Source organism: Lemur catta, chromosome 6 (assembly GCF_020740605.2).
Source record: "Lemur catta isolate mLemCat1 chromosome 6, mLemCat1.pri, whole genome shotgun sequence".
Classification (NCBI taxonomy): Eukaryota; Metazoa; Chordata; class Mammalia; order Primates; family Lemuridae; genus Lemur; species Lemur catta.
In genome coordinates this window covers 88,549,609-88,567,622 of record NC_059133.1, presented here as the reverse complement: position 1 = coordinate 88,567,622, position 18,014 = coordinate 88,549,609, and the positions used below count along the sequence as shown (strand labels likewise).

The 18,014-nt window shown below is 43.0% G+C and overlaps 1 protein-coding gene across 3 annotated transcripts in view; it reads left to right on the top strand.

Annotated features, from left to right (window-relative positions):
* Positions 1 to 1,125, top strand: part of ETV6 (ETS variant transcription factor 6) — a 221,030-nt gene extending 219,905 nt beyond the window's left edge. For all 3 annotated transcript variants that reach the window (XM_045554316.1, XM_045554317.1, XM_045554318.1), the window contains one exon: positions 600 to 1,125. In XM_045554316.1, coding sequence (XP_045410272.1) covers positions 600 to 705 — 106 coding nt within the window. In that variant the 3' untranslated portion in view covers positions 706 to 1,125. The remainder of the gene's footprint in view (positions 1 to 599) is intronic.
* Positions 1,126 to 18,014: the final 16,889 nt, after the last annotated feature.

Sequence of the window (18,014 nt, the reverse complement as noted above, 5' to 3'; positions counted from 1 at the left end):
GTGTGCCCCAGCTGCAAAGGAAGACAGACTAAAAGGGATTCATTGCTAGCATTTTGGGTGGCTCAGTGATAACACTGAAAAACATTCTCTTTCTTTTTGCCTTTCTGGTTTTCCAAAAGCTCCACTAACTTGTCCTATTATCGAAATTTTCCACTTAACATTAATTGTATCCTTTGAGTGAAATTCAAGTGTTGCATACCATTCCCTGGGCTCGCTCGCAGTCTGGAAGGGAAATGGATGCATGGCTCTCGTGGGTCTTTGTAAGATCTAACTCTCTAAAAATAAGAAACCCAGGTAAGTAATTTAGGCCAGGGCTCCCTCAAATGGTCACGCAGTAATGCACCCCACAGCCCCAAAGGGCACTGTCTACCTCATAGTCATCCTAGACTTCTTGTATAGTCATTTTGCCACTTTCAGGCAGTCAGGGACAAGGGTGCCTTTTCCTAATTTGCACTAAGTTAGCATTCGTGTCCGGGTTCAGTGGCGCTCCAGCTGTATAAGATGATGAAGGCTTTCTTTCCATATACTCTAGGTTAGAGTTCAAGGTGAAGAAAACTTTAGGAAAAAGTAATCTGACTCCTCCATTCCTTCTCCCAAAGGTTTATGAAAACCCCAGATGAAATCATGAGTGGCCGAACAGACCGTCTGGAGCACCTTGAGTCCCAGGAGCTGGATGAACAAATGTACCAAGAAGACGAATGCTGAAGGAAGCAGCATTCCACCTCGGCGGGCGGGCGGGCGGGCGGCAGCCCCGGGGACCCCGGCCCACCAGGACTGCTGGAGGCGTGACGGGGCAGGCGGGCTGAGGAGAGTTGAAAAGGAAGAGAGCCCGAAATGGCAGGGACACTTCTCTTGCAGACCAAGAGGGACCCCAGAGCACCTTAGACAAACCACCCAGCAAAGGCGGGGCTGGATTCTGGCGGAGGGCAGGAGCCTGGGACTCGCATGTCACTTTTCCTTCTCGTTTGGAATCTCTCCATCTGTAACTCCTCACCCTCACCCTTCCACCGTTGTTAGTTTCATGGTGTTTTTGTTTTTTTAAGAATACGCAGTTTGACTTTTCATCATTCATAGAGGGGAAGACATCTGATGTTTTCCTATGGAAATATATATCTATTATATATATATATATATATATATTTTTTTTTTTTTTTTTTTTTGCAAATTTCACAAAGTACAGCAAGCCCAGCTGGTCAGGAAAGAGAATATTTGCAGAAGGTTCAGGTTCCTCTTTTTCCTGCCACATGGATCAGGTTTGTTCCTGTTACTGTTGGGTATTGGCTGGGGGGGAAAAAAAAAAAAGATGCTTTTTAAAAAGACCAAGTGAAAAGGAAAGCTCTCTTTTCTTCCCTTGCTCCCCTGTGTCCTCCCTCCGTGCCCGCTGTCGGGCTTCGGATGCCTGTCAGCAGAGTTCAGCCTCTTGGAGAGTGTCAGGGATTGTTGGTACCTGAACAGAGTCGGTGACCTGGCTGCTTTGTGGCCAGCGGCACAAAATGAAACCCGCATCCCAGCATTTGGTCACCCGTCTGAGGAGGCCAGAAACATCCCCAGTGCTGCCGTACTCCAGAAGGGTGTGCGAAGCCAGCAGCTGTGAGAACCACGCAGCTAAGGGCGAGATAAGGACGGGAGGCTGTCCGAGTTATTTGGAAGCCCCAGCAGCTTGGGATTGGCTTGCAAGTGCTGCAAAGTGGAAAATACGAAGAGACCACACAGGCCTGGCAGCCCAGAAACTGGGCAAAACTGCGCTGCAGTGGGGGGTTTGTTTTTCCGAAGCGAGTTATCGAGGCTAGTGAGAAAACTCTCCGCTCCATTCCGAAGGCCGTCTGTGGTCAGCTTCATGCCCTCGGGTGATTTTTCTTTTTTTCAATCCTAGCCTTTTTAAAGACTTCCTGGTCCCACTGGACACGAGCATTTGGGAGGGAGGATCCCACAGTGCAGTCTCAGTTGCAAGCGGCGTTTGCCCAGCCGGGGCAGACAGGAAATTCCTCAGATGCGTTATTTTTTCCCTTTCTTCGTGGCGGTGTTTCAGAAAGAACCCATTTGTGGCTCTTTTTCACCTCAAACTAAGGTCGATAGGATCTTGTAAAAGGAGGGTAGTGCCATTCCTTAGTACTTTTGATGATAACAGATATTTTTAGACGGCTGTTTTAGATTTTATTTTTTTTTTCCTTTTCTAGCCAGCTAAATTGACTCTTCCAATATAGGTTCAGAAATCCAATATTCGGAGTACAGCCTTTTGTAATCCAGAAGGTTAGACCTGCCTTACAAAGCGCCCCCTCCTCCTCCTCCCTTCCCGCCCCAGGTTCCTCCAGTCAGTTGGGGGAGCATCTCACAGCTCCTCAGGGGTACGCCTGTGTCGCCAGCAGCAATTCCCAGGTGAAGCTGCCAGACACCCCCGGGCTTCTCCTCAGGCCTTTTCAGATTCAGGCACTTAGAGGTTGGGGACGCACAGGCAAGAGGAATTCTCCCTGGGCCCTGCTGACAAGGACACCAGCCCAGGGGACAAGTAGATGGACCATGGTTCAGGGACACTGGAACTGAGCTAGCTGACCAGGGCTCTCCAGGCTGGCTCTGTCCCTCCCTCTCCCCAGGACACAGGTGGACACGTGGGAGTGGCCAGACCACCCCTCCTGTCACATGCTTCCTCCACTCTACTTTGCAGGAGGTCAGGGACCTTCCGTAGATCTCGTTGTGAAGTTTGCTCTCAGGCTTCTTGAAGGGTGATGAGATTGGGCTGGATCCCAGCGTGCCACAGATGTCTTTCCAGAGTGTTCAGCAAGAGATGGTGATATATTTTTTTAGCCTCTAAGATCACTGATATTGCGTCTCAAATAGATTAAGCCAGATACCTGGTGTGTTCTAAAAGCTGTTGAGTTTAAGAACTGGAGAGAAAGGGTGGATATCTACTGCAGCCCTGTGTAGGAATACGAAATCAGAGACCAGGGCATGATGTTGCTAAGATGAGGACATCTCCTTCTGGCCACTTTACCCAAATATGAGAACTCAGTTTCCTACTGTCCAAAGAGTCTTACAGTCGAGTTATGGAGAGAAATTCTCTTTGGCCCCAAGGATTTCTGTATTTAAAGCAATATCCAGTGAGACTATGTAAGAGTTAGTGTGACACCTTCAACTACTTGGAGAAGAAATAGAAGGTGCTAATTCCAATATAGGCTTTATTTTCCATTCACAGGTTGAGCATCCCTAATCAAAAAATTCAAAATCTAAAATGCTCCAAAATCTAAAACTTTTTGAGCACCAGTGTGATACCATAAGTGGAAAATTCCACACCTTTGCTTTCTGATGGTTCAGTGTATACAAATGTTATTTCATACACAAAATCATTTAAAGTATTGTATAAAATTACCTTCAGGCTATATGTGTATAAGGTGTATATGAAACAAATGAATTTTGTATTTAGATTTGGGTCCCATCCCCAAGATAGTTCATTATGTATATGCAAATATTCAAAAATCCAAAATTCAAAACACTTCTGATCCCAAGCACTTCAGATAAGGGATACTCAATCTGTATTACCAATAATGATTTTTTCTGTTGATTCCTTTAATTGCAAAATTCCTCCTCATTTGTTCTTTGAGAGAAGACCTGAGCAGTGCTGACACTGGGGATATAATATTTACACACTGTAGACCCTAAAGATTTCAGATTCCATTTAGCAAACTTTGATAAAACAGCTGCTAGACACTGTGAGAGATCCAGAGATCAATCAGGCATAATCCCTGCCCTCAGAGGGTTTATATTCCACCTGCAGAAGCCATCTAGCATGAAATGTCTTGGTTCAACATTAAGTACTAGGGATGATGAAAATTTCACCAGGGACCAAACTAAAAGCTCGTCTGTCATCTGAATAGTTGGTCTTTCCCTGTTGCCATCATAGGAGTTCTTGACTGACAAAATCTGAAGTCAGGAGAGGAAAATGCAGAAGAGCCCTGCTGTGTGGGGGATGGACACTCATATCTTAAAACTCTCTTCCCTCCATTTGAGTTAGCCAGGCTGTCTTCTCTCCATCAAAAGAAAGCAGTAGTAATTGGCTATGCTGAAGGTAGCATTACCTCTAATCTAAGATCTTCTTGACCCAGGGCAACTTGGTCTTTGCCTAAGGCAGCATCACCAATGTTCCAGGTCCTTTAGGGGAGTCCCCACAGGAAAAGAAGAATAATAGACCAGTGGATTTTTCTCCTTTCAACAGTATATTTGGAACACTCTGATCCAGTGTCTTCTGACACTGATGCCTTGTCTAAATGAGAATGTCGCTTTAGCTGGAATTTAAATGATGATGACTGAATTTACCAACTTGACTAAATAACCACCCTTTCTACCTTTACTGCTTGGGCTCCAAGTACCAATACATTTTTGAAACATTAACTCCCTTGTGCAGAAGGGAAACCGGAGTATCAGGGAGGTAATGTGACTTGTCCTAGGAGCAGACAGCATGCCAGGAACAGAGTTAGGATTGAGATCCAGCCCGGCCGTACCCCTGGTTGACCCCTTCCCAGCCAGGAAACTGAAGATAAAAGGTTTGGGAAAACACACCAAGAACAAAGGGCAGTTTTCTTTGCCCGAGAGCATTCGGTGCTAGTCAGAAGCTGTTCGCTCAGTCAACCTGCTCCTCTTCTGGGCAGAAACCTGGAATAAAGGGAGTGATACAAGGAAGTCTGGGGGCGGGAGGGGGGAACACGATAATCCCTGCCTGTCTAGAAACCACAGAAGACTAACCCGATACTCTTTTGGCCCCGTCTGCATCAACACTAAACAACTGCAGATTCCCTGAATCTTTCACACATGCCAAGTGAACATTCTTGAAGATTTCTCTTTGTGACTGCAACCACCTGCAAACCACAACCAATCTAAAATTTCCTTTTCTTTTTCCTTTTTTTTTTTTTGTTTAGTTTCTAATCTCTTGTTGTTTATGAGGTGTGGGGTTTATAAGGGACTGAATCAAATGAATGTAACAAAAAAAGAAAAAACAAACAAACAAAAAAAAAGCCTTTTCTCAGGGCCAGTGAGTTGCAAATAATTTTTAAAGAAAAGCCTATAATTACATCATCTCAATAAATTTTTTTATAAAAAAAAAAATGACGTCCCAAGTCTCTGTTTTTAATAACATGAAATGGAGTCAGACAGGCAGGGTGCTCCGATGAGGTAAATCCTGTCTCCACTCAATCGTGGCCTAAAGAGCAGTCATGGTTTTCCACTGGCAGGAAGCCTCCATGACAGAGCAGTCTGCAGGCGATCTTGAAATAAGCAGCACCAGAAAGGTCAGAGCAAGCCATTCAGATCAGAGCAGCTGCCACCGGTGGAAAAATTGCCAACAGAACCCCAGAGCTGTGTGGGTCCTATGCTGTGCCGAAGACTCACTCACTAAGCACTTAGTGATGCCAGGTCCTCGCACAGAATTGCCCCTTAAATCTGCTGAGATCGTGGGTCTGAGCCTGCAAGGTGGTGAGGGCATAAAGGCTGGGGTAGATCTTTATGACTAAACACAGGACCAAAATGTTCTAGAAGGTCATCACACAGCCCAGAGCCAGCCGACATGCTCAGAGTGTCTCAGCCACCCTGTTCAGTGCAGCCGCCTGCCAACCAGTGGGCACCTAGGATTTCGAGCTCAAACATCCTGCAGTCAACCAGCACTATCTATCTGCCATCAGCAGTGGATGGAAACAAGAAGAATGGAAAATGAAGCAAATTCCGTTGCTAGTTAGCAACTCGGATGTGGGTGTGGAAAGCATAAATTTGAAATCAATGGTCTCAGAAAGTATCGTTGGATTATTTGTGTATTTAGCTTGTCCCAGGTACTCTGTATCTACTGACAGTGGATAGCGGAAATTTGGCCCTGTATTCTATATCATTAAAGCATGGTCTCAAATAAGGGTCCAGATATTTCCTATGGTGCTAAAAATGTATGTGACACTATTATTTCTATAATATAGTGCAGCATTAGCATCACCTGAGAATTGCTGGAAATGCAAATGATCAGTTTCCACCCCATAAACTGAATTAGAAGCACCGACAGGGGGAGGTGGGGCCTGGCGATGTGTCTTAACAAGCATTCCTGATCATTCTGACGCACACTAAAGTCTGAGAGCCACTGCTATCAATTTGTTCATCTTGGTATGAAAAAGAGTGTGCAGCCTGCTAAACAATAAGTACTCGGAATAATTGATGACCACTAATTTGTATTAATAGTACTCAAAATAAAACTACATTTTCCTAATAGTAGATAACACTGTGGAACAAGGCTACGTGGACACAGAATCATGTACCAAAGTCATCATCTTGTTTCCTCTAAGCTTTTTAAGCAGTTTGCTATAAAGATGGGCTGTTTTAAAGTGTAACTCCAACAGTTGACCTGCCCTTGCGAATTAGAGCACTGCAATTTATCCGCTTATGCCCACTTATCTGCCTAACCAGCCTGATCTAAAAAGAAAAATAAAGGGATCATTCTCATCTGCTGACTGACCTTGGCTATCTGTCCCTGGAATTATGAAGCAGTGCCTGGGAGACCACTTAGCCAGGGTATTTGCAGAGGACTCCAGAACCTCTGCACTAGACCAGAGCTGCTCAACCCTGAAAGTGCTTGCGGATCACCAGCACATCTTGGTAAAAGGCAGATTTTGCTTCAGTGACAACATCTTGGGAAATATGGCCAGATTTGCTCTTCTACCCTACACTCTGGGTGGGGCTTGAGATTCTGCAGTTCTAGCAGGGTCTGATGATGCTGGTACTGCGGTCCTCAGGCCACACTTGGAGTAGCAAGAGCCCAGTGATCTCCATGCAAGCTCTGAGGTGCTGACCCTAATGCAAAATGGAGTGAGCCTCTGTGCTCTATTCCTTTGCCAATTCCTCCCTAGAAAAGTCCCTGCAGGCCAATCCTGCTCTACAAGTTTGCTTGTTCTTTTTTCAGGCAATGATGAGAGGAAACAACACGATCGGAAGCCTCTTCACCAAGCAAAGGAACAGCTAAGCATGTGCTGGCCCCTCATAACCTCACGGTCAGGATGGGAAGGAATGCGAATTCCCGGCATCACTGCCTCTCTCTCGGCCTCTGGGAAGACCGGTCTTGATTGCCGTGATCAGACAGAAAGCTGGCAATGCCATTCTTGATGTTCCAGAAAGCAAGAGGAAAAACGAGATCTTCCATCCAAACTGTCCGAGATGTTGACATTAAAAGCAGACAACCTTGGGTCCCTGTCCACCCTGGCAGCACGTACAGATTCACTCCCTGCCAGAGTGAAGAGATGGATCTCTGCTAGTAAAAACCACTGAGGAAATTCTGCCTGATTTCTTCTAAAGCAATAGAATATTCCCTCTCCCCAAACCCTCTTAGCAATGGCCTCTCACAGTCCTCTGAGGATCTCTGTGCCTTTCCCCTCAACCGGAATTTTGGTCATGGGATCTCATGCTGGGCCATCCACTGAGTTGCCCTTTGCTTCCTCTGTCGCCGGAGCTAGAGCTGAGCAGTCCCTCCTTGGTGCCCCAGCTACAAGCGCTTCTGTAAAAGCAACTAAATGCCTCCTGCAATGTACCACTAATGTGCCTCTGTCCCCTGCTAGAGCTCTCTGAAGGCAGAGACAGTGTTTTATGCACTTTTACCACCAGCCTCTTGCATGGTGCCTGGCACATAGTATGTTTTTAGAAGTATGTTTCTTGTTTTTTTGTTTTTTAATGAGGGAGTGATGTCAGAGAAACTCTTTGTGACCTTGAGTTAGGCAAAGATTTCTTAGATATGACACTGAAACCATGATTCATAAAAGAAAAAAATTGATAAATTGGACTTCACCAAGATTAAAACTTGCTCTTCAAAAGATAGCATTAAGAAAATGAAAAAACATGTTACAGACTGGGAGAGGATATTTGTGAGTCGTCTGGCAAAGGACGTGTATTCAGGATATATAAAGAATTCCTACAAACTCAATAATAGGATGAACAATCCATGTAAAAAATGGTCAAAGATTTGAATAGACATTTCACCAAAGAAGATATAGGAATGGCCATTAAGCACACAAAAAGATGCTCAACATCATTAATCATTACAGAAATTAAATTAAAATCACAATGAGGCCAGGCCCATGGTTCAGGGCTGGAATCCCAACACTTTGGGAGGCTGAGGCTTGAAGATCGCTTGAGGCCAGGAGTTTGAGACCAGCCTGGGAAAGAAAGTGAGACCCCATCTCTACCAAAAAAAAAAATTTTTTTTTAATTAGCTAGGCATGGTGGCATGCGCCTATAATTCTAGCTATTCAGGAGGCTGAGGCAGGAGGATCACTTGAGCCCAGGAATTCAAGGTTACAATGAGCAATGATTGGGCCACTGCACTCCAGCTTGGGTGACAGAGCATGATCTCGTCTCAAAAACAAACAAACAAAAAATCACAATGAGATAATACTACACACCCACAAATAGGCCACAATAAAAAAACTGTCAACATCAAGTATTGGCTAGCATGTGGAGAAACTGGAACTCTTATACACTGCTGGTAAGAATATAAATGGCACAGCCGCTTTGGAAAATAGTTTGGCAGCTTCTTAAAACAATATAAATTTCCCATATGGCCCAGCAATTTCCCTCCTAAGTATCTTCTCAAGAGCAATGAAAACATATGTCCACACAAAGACTTGTACACAAATGTTTATGGCAACATTATTCATAATAGACAAAAACTGGAAACAATCTGCATGTCAATCAACTGGTGAATGGATAAAAAATACGGTGTATCCATGCAATGAAATACTATTTAGCAACAAAAAGGGAACAAACTATTGATACAGCAATAAAACAGGAAAGCACCTCTAAAACATTATGTTAACCTCAAATAAGCCAGACACAAAAGACGACATATTGTCTAGTCCCATTTCTATACAATTTCCAGTCTTTACTACAGAGACAGAAAGCAGATGAACATATGCCCGGGATGGAGTTGGGAGTGGGGAGTGAATAGAAAGGAACAAGCAAGAAAGAGCTTTTGGAGACAATGGAAATGTTCTAAAATCAGATCATCATGATGGTTACACAAATCAATACATTTACTAAAATGCATTGAACTGTGCCCTTATAAAAAATGTACTTTATGGTATATAATTTTACTTCAAAAAAGCTGTTAAATGCAAAACGAAAAAGAAAAAAAAAACAAATCTACATCAACCAATTCATGCTGGTTATGTGGTGGGTGGGGCTGTCTTCAAAAGCTACATATAGGACCCAAATAAAGGAACGCTAGAGAAAATATACTAATAAGGTAAAAGTGAAACTTAAGAGAATACCATTACGGCAGGGAGCATTATCCACGTTCTGTTCATCCTGCAACATCCCCGGGCCTGTGATTTTCAACAGCCTAGGGAGTCCAGGTGAACCACAACTCTGTCTCGGAAATTTTTTAAACTATGGACGCCCCAAAAAGGAACCCCACAAACGCATAGCCCTTGATGAACACCCACTGCCAGCATCAGGTAGCTTTAGGCAGTTGTGCAGATGGTGGTCCTAACCTGAGCTGGTGGCCTAGGATATCGGAAGCCTGTTTGGTGCTGAGATTCCAAGTCATAGGTTCTTATAGCTAGATGGCAACTCAAACGTCACCCGAATCTATAGGCGCAGAGTTGTATTGTGGATGGCCAGAGAGTTTCCCAAAAAGGATAAGGGGTCGGGGGAGGAAATGCCTCAAAGATAAAGCCAGGAGGGTGAGAAGGACCCAGTGAAATGAGACAGGTGGGAGCACCAAGCAGGGAGATGATTTAACACACCTGTGAGCCATTATTTAGTCTTCAACTATTTCACTAACATCTATTTAGTTGGGGTGGAGAGAAAATGATTTTCTACTAATAAAAATGGTGGTACTCTTTTATGTAAAAAATAAGAAATGTATTACACGCATTGAGCATATCTTGACGTTTTTATCTAAAACTATCTCGATAAATAGTTATCCTTCCATTCATAACTGGGTAGCATTAGTCACTCACACGTAAAGGATAGAGATCTATTCCGTGTCTACTGTAATGAAACCATCTTCAAAATGTGTTTTAAAATCATTTCTCCTGTCATGTTGGCAAAACACTGTTTGCTGTTCTGTAGTTCATATTTCCTCTTCCCTCTCCTTTTGTGAAATTCTGAACTAGGCAGCCTCTTGGGAGGCATATGAAAGGCTTTTAAAATTAGATAATAAAACTATGCGCTCATCCCTGGTAAACAGTATTATATACTCAATCATGTGGTCTCAGAATTCCAGCCTATTGCAACTCAAGGGGAAGCAACATTTCGAGGCCGTGGTCCTCGGGGCTGGGGTACAGCCGTGAGGTGGGCGTGGGGTGGGCGAAGCTGTCGTCAGAGATAGAGCAGGACCGGAAGGGATGCTGGTTTTGTCCACCTGAGGATTCTATTTGGGCGTCAGGGTCCACCTTTCATTTTGCCAGTTAGAGCAGGAATCTTAGACAGAGACTTGAGTTCCTTGGTGCCAAGTCTCTGCTTTATTCAGCTCTGATTCAGCGTCCCTGACAGACTGGGGCTGACACAGCTGGCTGACTGGCCGGAGAGAGCACAGCGCAGAACGGTGACACAGGGACACTCTGGTCCCCGTGCCTGGGCCCAGATCCCGCACCTCCTCTCACCAGCTATATGACCTCAAGCAGTTTACGTAACCACTCTGTGCCTCAGTTTCCTCAAATATAAAACTGGGGTAATGATGATAACGGTGCCTACTTCAGAAGGATGGTTGTGGAGATTGAGTTATCACAGAGAAAGGGCTTAGAAAAGTGCAAGGCACATTAAATATCCGCTGCTGTTATTTTATAATTCTGGATCTCCCAAGCCACCACGTGCTGTTCCCTCCGAGCAGCCCTGCTTTTATCATTTCTGTACGTTGGGATTCCCCCAAAAGATACCTTCTAAAAAAAGTTTCCACTGTTTTTGTTTTATTTTGTTTTAGTTTGAACACGATGGAACGATTGCAACCCCCTCACTCCACAGACGAGGGATCAGAGGCGCAGCCGGGCAAGGGAACACCCCAAGCCCCCACACCCTGGGGCTGTCTGAGCCTGGGCCCCCGCCTGCCATCCGCACGGCACCTCCCTGCGTGGGGCCATTTCTCAGTCTCCAGGAGCACCTGAGCAGTGTTTACTTGCGGCAGTGGACTCAACCCAAGGGAAATATTGGCTTGACTCAGGTTTACTGAGAATATTTTGATCTGGTTTTGTTCCAGTTCAATAGCTTTAGGACATGTGTAGGTTTTGTTCTATTTAAAATTAGTTGTGCTAGGTTCTTTGATTTTGCTTTCTTTTTCTTTGTAAGGAAGTCCAAGCTCAGCTCTTCTGTGCACAAAGCAATGTTATTTGGGTTCAGTCTGGAAACTAGGAAATTAGAACATTTGAAAAGGGCCCCAAATTTGGGGAGCCAGTCAGAAAGCCCTAGAAGTCAGGCCACTTGGGGAACTCTCCTGGCTGTTGCTTTTTTGCTAGACAAGGAAAAGGTGCACACGACCAGGTGGAGAATCTCCTCTTTCTAGTCTAAGACGACACTTAGCACTGAGCAACAGAAGGAAGCACAGCCATGCTGAGGCCCGTCTAGCCACTGCCTTGGGCAACTCACCCAAGGTCAGAGCCTTGGTTTCTTGTAACATTGTTTTCCTCAAAGCGCGTGGAAATGATTAAAGGAAGAAAATGTGTAACAATCCCAACACATACGGGATAGCTCCCTTCCCTCGGTCCTGTCTGCTGAACCCTCCCCTCAGCCCACATCCACACCGAAATTTCTGTCTTTCTGATTCTACAGAGTTACAAGTGGGAAAATCAGCCAATGACAATTGCTGTGGTATCTTAGACCTTTTGTTTCTAATCAACTGAATCACCACTTTACTTCTTCAAACACATATGACCCTTAGTCAAGACCTTGACCAAAATAAGGTGGATTTACCTTTTGGCACAACCTGGGAAGCCAGAACCTCCTTCCTCTGCCAGCCTCCCCCAGGACTAGAAATCCACAAGTTCTTCTCCCCCAGCCCCTTCCTCCTAGTAAAATTCTGTGTGCACCATTTGCATTGGCTTGGAGCTGGTTAGTCACATAAGTAGATGGATGCAAATTCTCCAAGGAATTTGAAATGTGTTTTGGGCGATTCAGTTTGGAGCTCTTTCCTTTCCTTTTCTTTATAACCACCAATTCCCTGCCTGAGGAAGACCTGGGAGAAGATGGAAAACTCCAGAGATGGCTTTATTCCCAAACCAAAGATTTTCCATTTAAAAGGAAACTTTGGTTCTGGTTTAGCCTATTTAGGTATAATCAGGTTTGAAACAATGAAATAAATATTTCTTACTAATGGGTACTTCATTCTCTCCCTTTGCTCCCAGCATTCACCACCATAGTCATCTTCGAATATTGCCAGTAATGATGTGGCACCTGGCTACCTGCAAAAGCCACCCTGGAGGACTATGGAGCCCTTCCTCATAAAGGATATGGGCTTGGACTCAAATTCAACATGAGTAGAGGAAGAGATGGTCACTTCAGAGACTTCTGGACCAGGCCACCTTGGCTAAGACTTTTGCCATAAAGAACACTTAGTTCAATTCTACACTTACCTACAAAGGCAGCTTCCATTTCAGACATGTGACGTGGCTTACCCATCAGTCAAGCAGGAATTACACCACCATAAAATAATTACGCAGTGTCATGATGTAGCTGCTCCTTTAGTCTCCCCCACTTTGTAATTTTGGGTGCCAACTTTTGGATGGACTCAGACTTGCAAAAGCAGGTTCCCTTCCCTACTGAGTGCTCCGCAGAGGACCCGGTTCTGAGGAGACTACTCAGCCCACAGTGCAGTTCTAACAGGTCTAGCCCAAAGGCCTTTATGCCAGTCAACTGCAAATTATTTTGGAACATGCCTGCTCTTTGTTTTTGAACGTATTTTGAAGGAGATCCAGGTGTCTGGGGTGGTGGAGCTCCTGAGTTGGATCATTACACTTTCTTAGGGGAGTAAGATCAGGGCAGGTGGCAAAAAGGTCACTGGCTTTGGAATCAGACAAAGTGGAGTTTAGACCCTGACTCTAGCCCATGCAGCAAGACAATCCTCATAAAATTGCTTACTCTCTCTTCATAGCCACTTCCTTCTCTACAGCGTGCAAGGGCTTCCTTGCAAAGTAGAGACACTGTATGTAAATTTCCTGGTACGAAGTAGACATTCAGTAAGCAGTACTCATTATTATTCAACTGGGTGGGTCCTCGCTCCAGAAAGTGGATGGATAGCTAGACCAGGATCTTCTCTCCAAAAATCTTATTTCCCACTCACCAAATCTTACCCAGCTTCTCTCTTCATATTTTTTTCTCTTTCCCCTTCATTTTTCAAGGAAAAAAAATTCTTAAAAGACGCAACTTCAGCACAGGGAACATTGCAGATCTACCTTTCTTTCTCCAAATGAACTTGCCTCTTTCCCAATTAGTAATGAGTACGGTGAGGCTGCGGAGCGTTTTTGAAACCAGAGTAAAAATATTTTATACTTGCCCAGTACTTACAAAGAGTGCTTGCTTACACTGTATCTGTAAACCCTTATAACAACCCTATGAAAATGTTTTCTCACCCATTTTAGGAAAAAGGAATCTGAGACTGAAGGGAGGATAAGTTACTTGGATAAGGATAAGTTACTTCAAGTTCACATAGAAGGAAAGCAGGAAAGCTTGGTGGCAAACTAAGATCTTCTGATTCCTTTTTCCCCATTCTATTATATTATTTAGGAAAGGAAACTCTTCAAACCATTGTCATCTTTTGATACAGATGTTTCTTGGATTGGCTAGCAGAGCAGAGGGCCCTTAAGGAGCACTCACAGGACAAGTAAGTCTGACCCAACAGAAGAATCAGACACAGCAGTGATCTGAAGTTTGGAGTCCCAAGAACTAGGTGAGGGTGCCAGTGGTGTTTCCCAAGAAGGCAAGAGGGTGGATGAGAGCACCGGATGTCATGAAATGTGTGAAAGGAAAATGTATCTGCAAGAGACATGGAAGAGCACTGATAATAAACTTTCCCTACGTTATAATTTCACCTTGGGGCACTCCCACCTCTCTTCGTTCCTAAATGGACTTCATAAGCCTTTCCAACTTTTTCCATGGCCTTTTCTAAGGAATCCTGTCACTGACAAGAATGTAACCCAGTTCTTTCTTGTACTGGAAATGGCTGGGGATGAAGCAGAATGGAAGTCCCCTGTCCCAGGTGAGGCCATCTGGAAAGAGAGGGTGTGGTGAAGGGATTAGGGAGGAAAACGCTCTAGTGACTCAGCAGACAGAGGTGGGTGCAGCACCAGGAGCGGAGCAGAGGGTTGTAGGGCAGCTGAGACGGGAACACGCCAGATCTGAGAACATACACGCTGAGGGTGTTTGAAGAGGAAGGAGCATAAAACCAGATACGGGTGACAGTCGGGAGATATACAGAAACAGCTTTTAAGAGTAAGGACACTCAAAACCAGAAGTGTCCCAGGACAACGAGAGAGGAGGGGTGTGTGTGTGTGTTATGTGTGTTTATGTGTGTGCATGAGCAGGTGATGATACTGGTATAGCAGCTCCAACCCCACTTCCTGCTGGGTAGTGTTTGTGTGTCATTAAAGGTGCAGTGCAAGTCATGGGAACATAGAATGTTAGAACTAGAAGGAATCTTAGATCCTTTTATGTATATTGGAGCTCACAGGAATCGAGTGATTGACCTAAAATCACACAGTTCCTCAGTGGCATTGCTAGCATGCTTCTGTATGGCTCATTGGCTTTGGCACCTACAGTCAGAAAAATGCCTCAGCAAGGAGTCAGAGGCAAAGAATCAAAAACACTCCTCAAAAGCTACCAACCCACAGCATAAACATGAAGGCAAAAGAGAGACAGGAAAATGTTCTGGAAAGCACAAATTCAGATGTGAAAAGTACTGGGTGAGAAGACAATTTAGTCTTAGGAAAAACAGATACTAAAAGCAGAAAAGGCATAAGATACTATCTCAGAAAGAAATGTAAAAAAGAAAAAAAAAGACTGGTTTTATGGACAGCTTGATGCCAGTGTTATAATAAAGTGCGTGCCATAAATATTTGATCTTACATGAAGAAATACAGAGAGCTGGTTTGCGTGAAAGGGGGAGGCTTGGATGTTCACTGAAATTTAAATCAAAAAAGAGGATGAATAAGCCTAGTTTATTAGGTGAAAGCCTGAAGTTGGGGGAACATAATAAAGAGGCTTCTCAGTGATTTATAAATACACATAGACAGTTTCAGAAACAAGGAGCCTACTGGGGCTATAAGCTAGGCCTTGGTTCTCACTCTTGTCCCAAAAACTATTAGGTAGGCTCATGTTTAAAATTTCAAAACTTTAAAAAAAAGGAGATTAGAGCAAAAGTTATAACATTATAGTGTAAAGTTTATAACATACGGAGATGTAATGCATATGATAACTAACTCGTTTTATATCTATGTCAAATAGATATAAATGACAGAGGGGCAGGTGGTAAATGGATCTATAAGGTTACCGAGTTCTTACATGTACATGAAGTAATACATTAATTATGTGACTCTGGAAGGTTAGGAATATATTGTAATGTCTATGCAATTGCTTAAAAATGTAAAAATGCTAATAGATTAATTAAAATAAAATTTTTAAAAATATTCAATTAACCCCAAAGAAGTAAGAAAAACAGTAACAGAGAAAAAGAACAGACGCAACAAAAAAAATGAAAAACAAAATGTAGACCTAAATACAATCATATCAATTATTACATTAAATGTAAAAGGACTAAGCACTCCAAACAAAAGACAGAGATTGTCAGACTGGATAAAAAAGAAAGACCAAGTATATGCTTTCCACAAAAGACATACTTTAAATAGAAGGACACAGATAAAAATATGAATAGAAAAATATATGCCATGCAAACAAAAAGCGTAAGAAGGGTGAAGTGACTACATAAATATTAGATAAAGTAGACTACAAGGCAAAAAATTTTACTGAAGATAAACAAAATGGGAGCCTCTGGAAATAGGCATTAGTTTGCTGATTATAAAACTTACAGTCAAAAAAAAGAAAGTTGAAAGAAAGGAAGACAAGATGTAGTACATACAGCCATTTCCCCAAATTCTCTCTAATTTATCTTGAAAAGAATTTAAGACAACTTGGTTCAAGCACACTTAACTTCCTGAGTTCTCACTAGGAAAGATAAAAAGGAAGATTTTTTCAAAGAAGAATAGCCTCTTCAACTAGAAGAGAAACTTGGGAACACTGAGCTATGTGGGCTTTCCAGGTTTATGGATAATTGAAATGAATGGGGATGACCAGTCATTTGTTTAAAAAATATTCACTGTGTTCTCACCAGGTGCCAGGCACAGGCTAAGCATTAAGTGAACGATGGAAACATAGACCCTGCCCTCATGTTGATAAAACAAATAAGCCAAAAGTCACTGTACCAGCTATAATTAGTGATAATTATTATCAAGAAAATACTCATGATGCTGAGGCGGAGAATAACAAATAAGAAAGGAATCCTGCCGAAGACGACATGATCAGGGAAGGGCTTCAGAAGAGCCTGCAAAAGATCAGCAGGGTGGGGAGGTCAGAGGAATAGGATGTACAAGGGCACTCACTCAGGTTTAAAAGAGCTTACAAGTTGTTGTTTTTAATCTTAATTAATTTACTTATTTTTATTTACTTTTTATTTCAGCATATTATGGGGGTACAAAAGTTTAGGTTACGTATATGGCCCTTGCCCTCCCCTTCCCCCCTCCAATCAGAGCTTCAAGCATGTCCGTCCCCTAGATGGTGCTCATCGCACTCATTATGTATGTAAACACCCATCCCCTTCCCCACTACATCTGCCCGACACCCGATTAATGTTATTCCTAAATGTGCTCTTAGGTGATGATCAGTGAAACTAATTTGCTGGTGAGTACATGTGGTGCTTACTTTTCCATTCTTGGGATACTTCACTTAGTAGAATGGGTTCCAGCTCTATGAGCTTAGGAGTTTTTAAGGAACTGAAATATGGCCAGACTGAGTGGAGCTCAGAGGAAGGTAAACAAAGGACTAAATCTTGTGGGACTGTTTCACCAAACCTCCAAGGGATATAAAATCCAATCTTATATAAAATTTTCCATAAAGTAGAAAAAGAAGTAACATTTTCCTAACTCATTTACAAAGCTCACATAACCTGGACACCAAAATCACATAAGGATGATACAAAAATGAAAATTATGAGACACTCTCACTCATTGAATAGATTAAAAATTCCAAATCCAGCAAATAATAATAATATTTATATATGCCCTGGGAAGTATTGTGAAACAGCCCAAAGCATCTTTGAAAACTGGCAAAACAATTCATTGTTGCTTTTCATAATAGAATATGCTTTCATAATGCTTTTCACTGGAAAATTTGCACCTGAGTGAGATGCAAACAAGTTTACAACTGGCAGTGCTTATGGTCCTGGAAACACCCAGCATTCATGTTTTATGTTGCAGGAGAGAACTGGCCCTATGCAAATTTGTAAATAGGTAAATTTTACCTTTGGAACCTAGTTTGCTCCTCCCCTACTCCACAATCTCACCTTGTGTGGTCCTACTACCTTTCTCTTTGGAGAAAGTCTTTAGGGATACGGTTGGCCATTTACTAGCTATGTGACCTCTCTGTAAAATAGTAATAACACCTAATTCTTTCAGCCGTCGTGTAATGACTAAATGACATAATGCACAGTGCATGTATGCCATAGCACTTGGAAAGTAGCAGGAATTCAGCCTTTTTTTCTATTTGTAGAATGAAAGGTTTTGCTCTGTTATAGGATTGCTGGTGTTTTGTGAGCACAGAGAGCAATCATGGGAAATAAGCCCACAATATAAAATCTCAGCCAGTTATGCATAGAGTAATCAATCAACCAGATTCTAAAATTAAAATTAAGCGCTTCTGAGGGAAGTGCTGACTTTTAATTTTATTGTTCCTGAATAGAGTTTGAATTGCCTTTGGTCAGTCCTTTTCTCTCCTATAAGCAATCTCCTTTTTTACAAGTCTTAGCT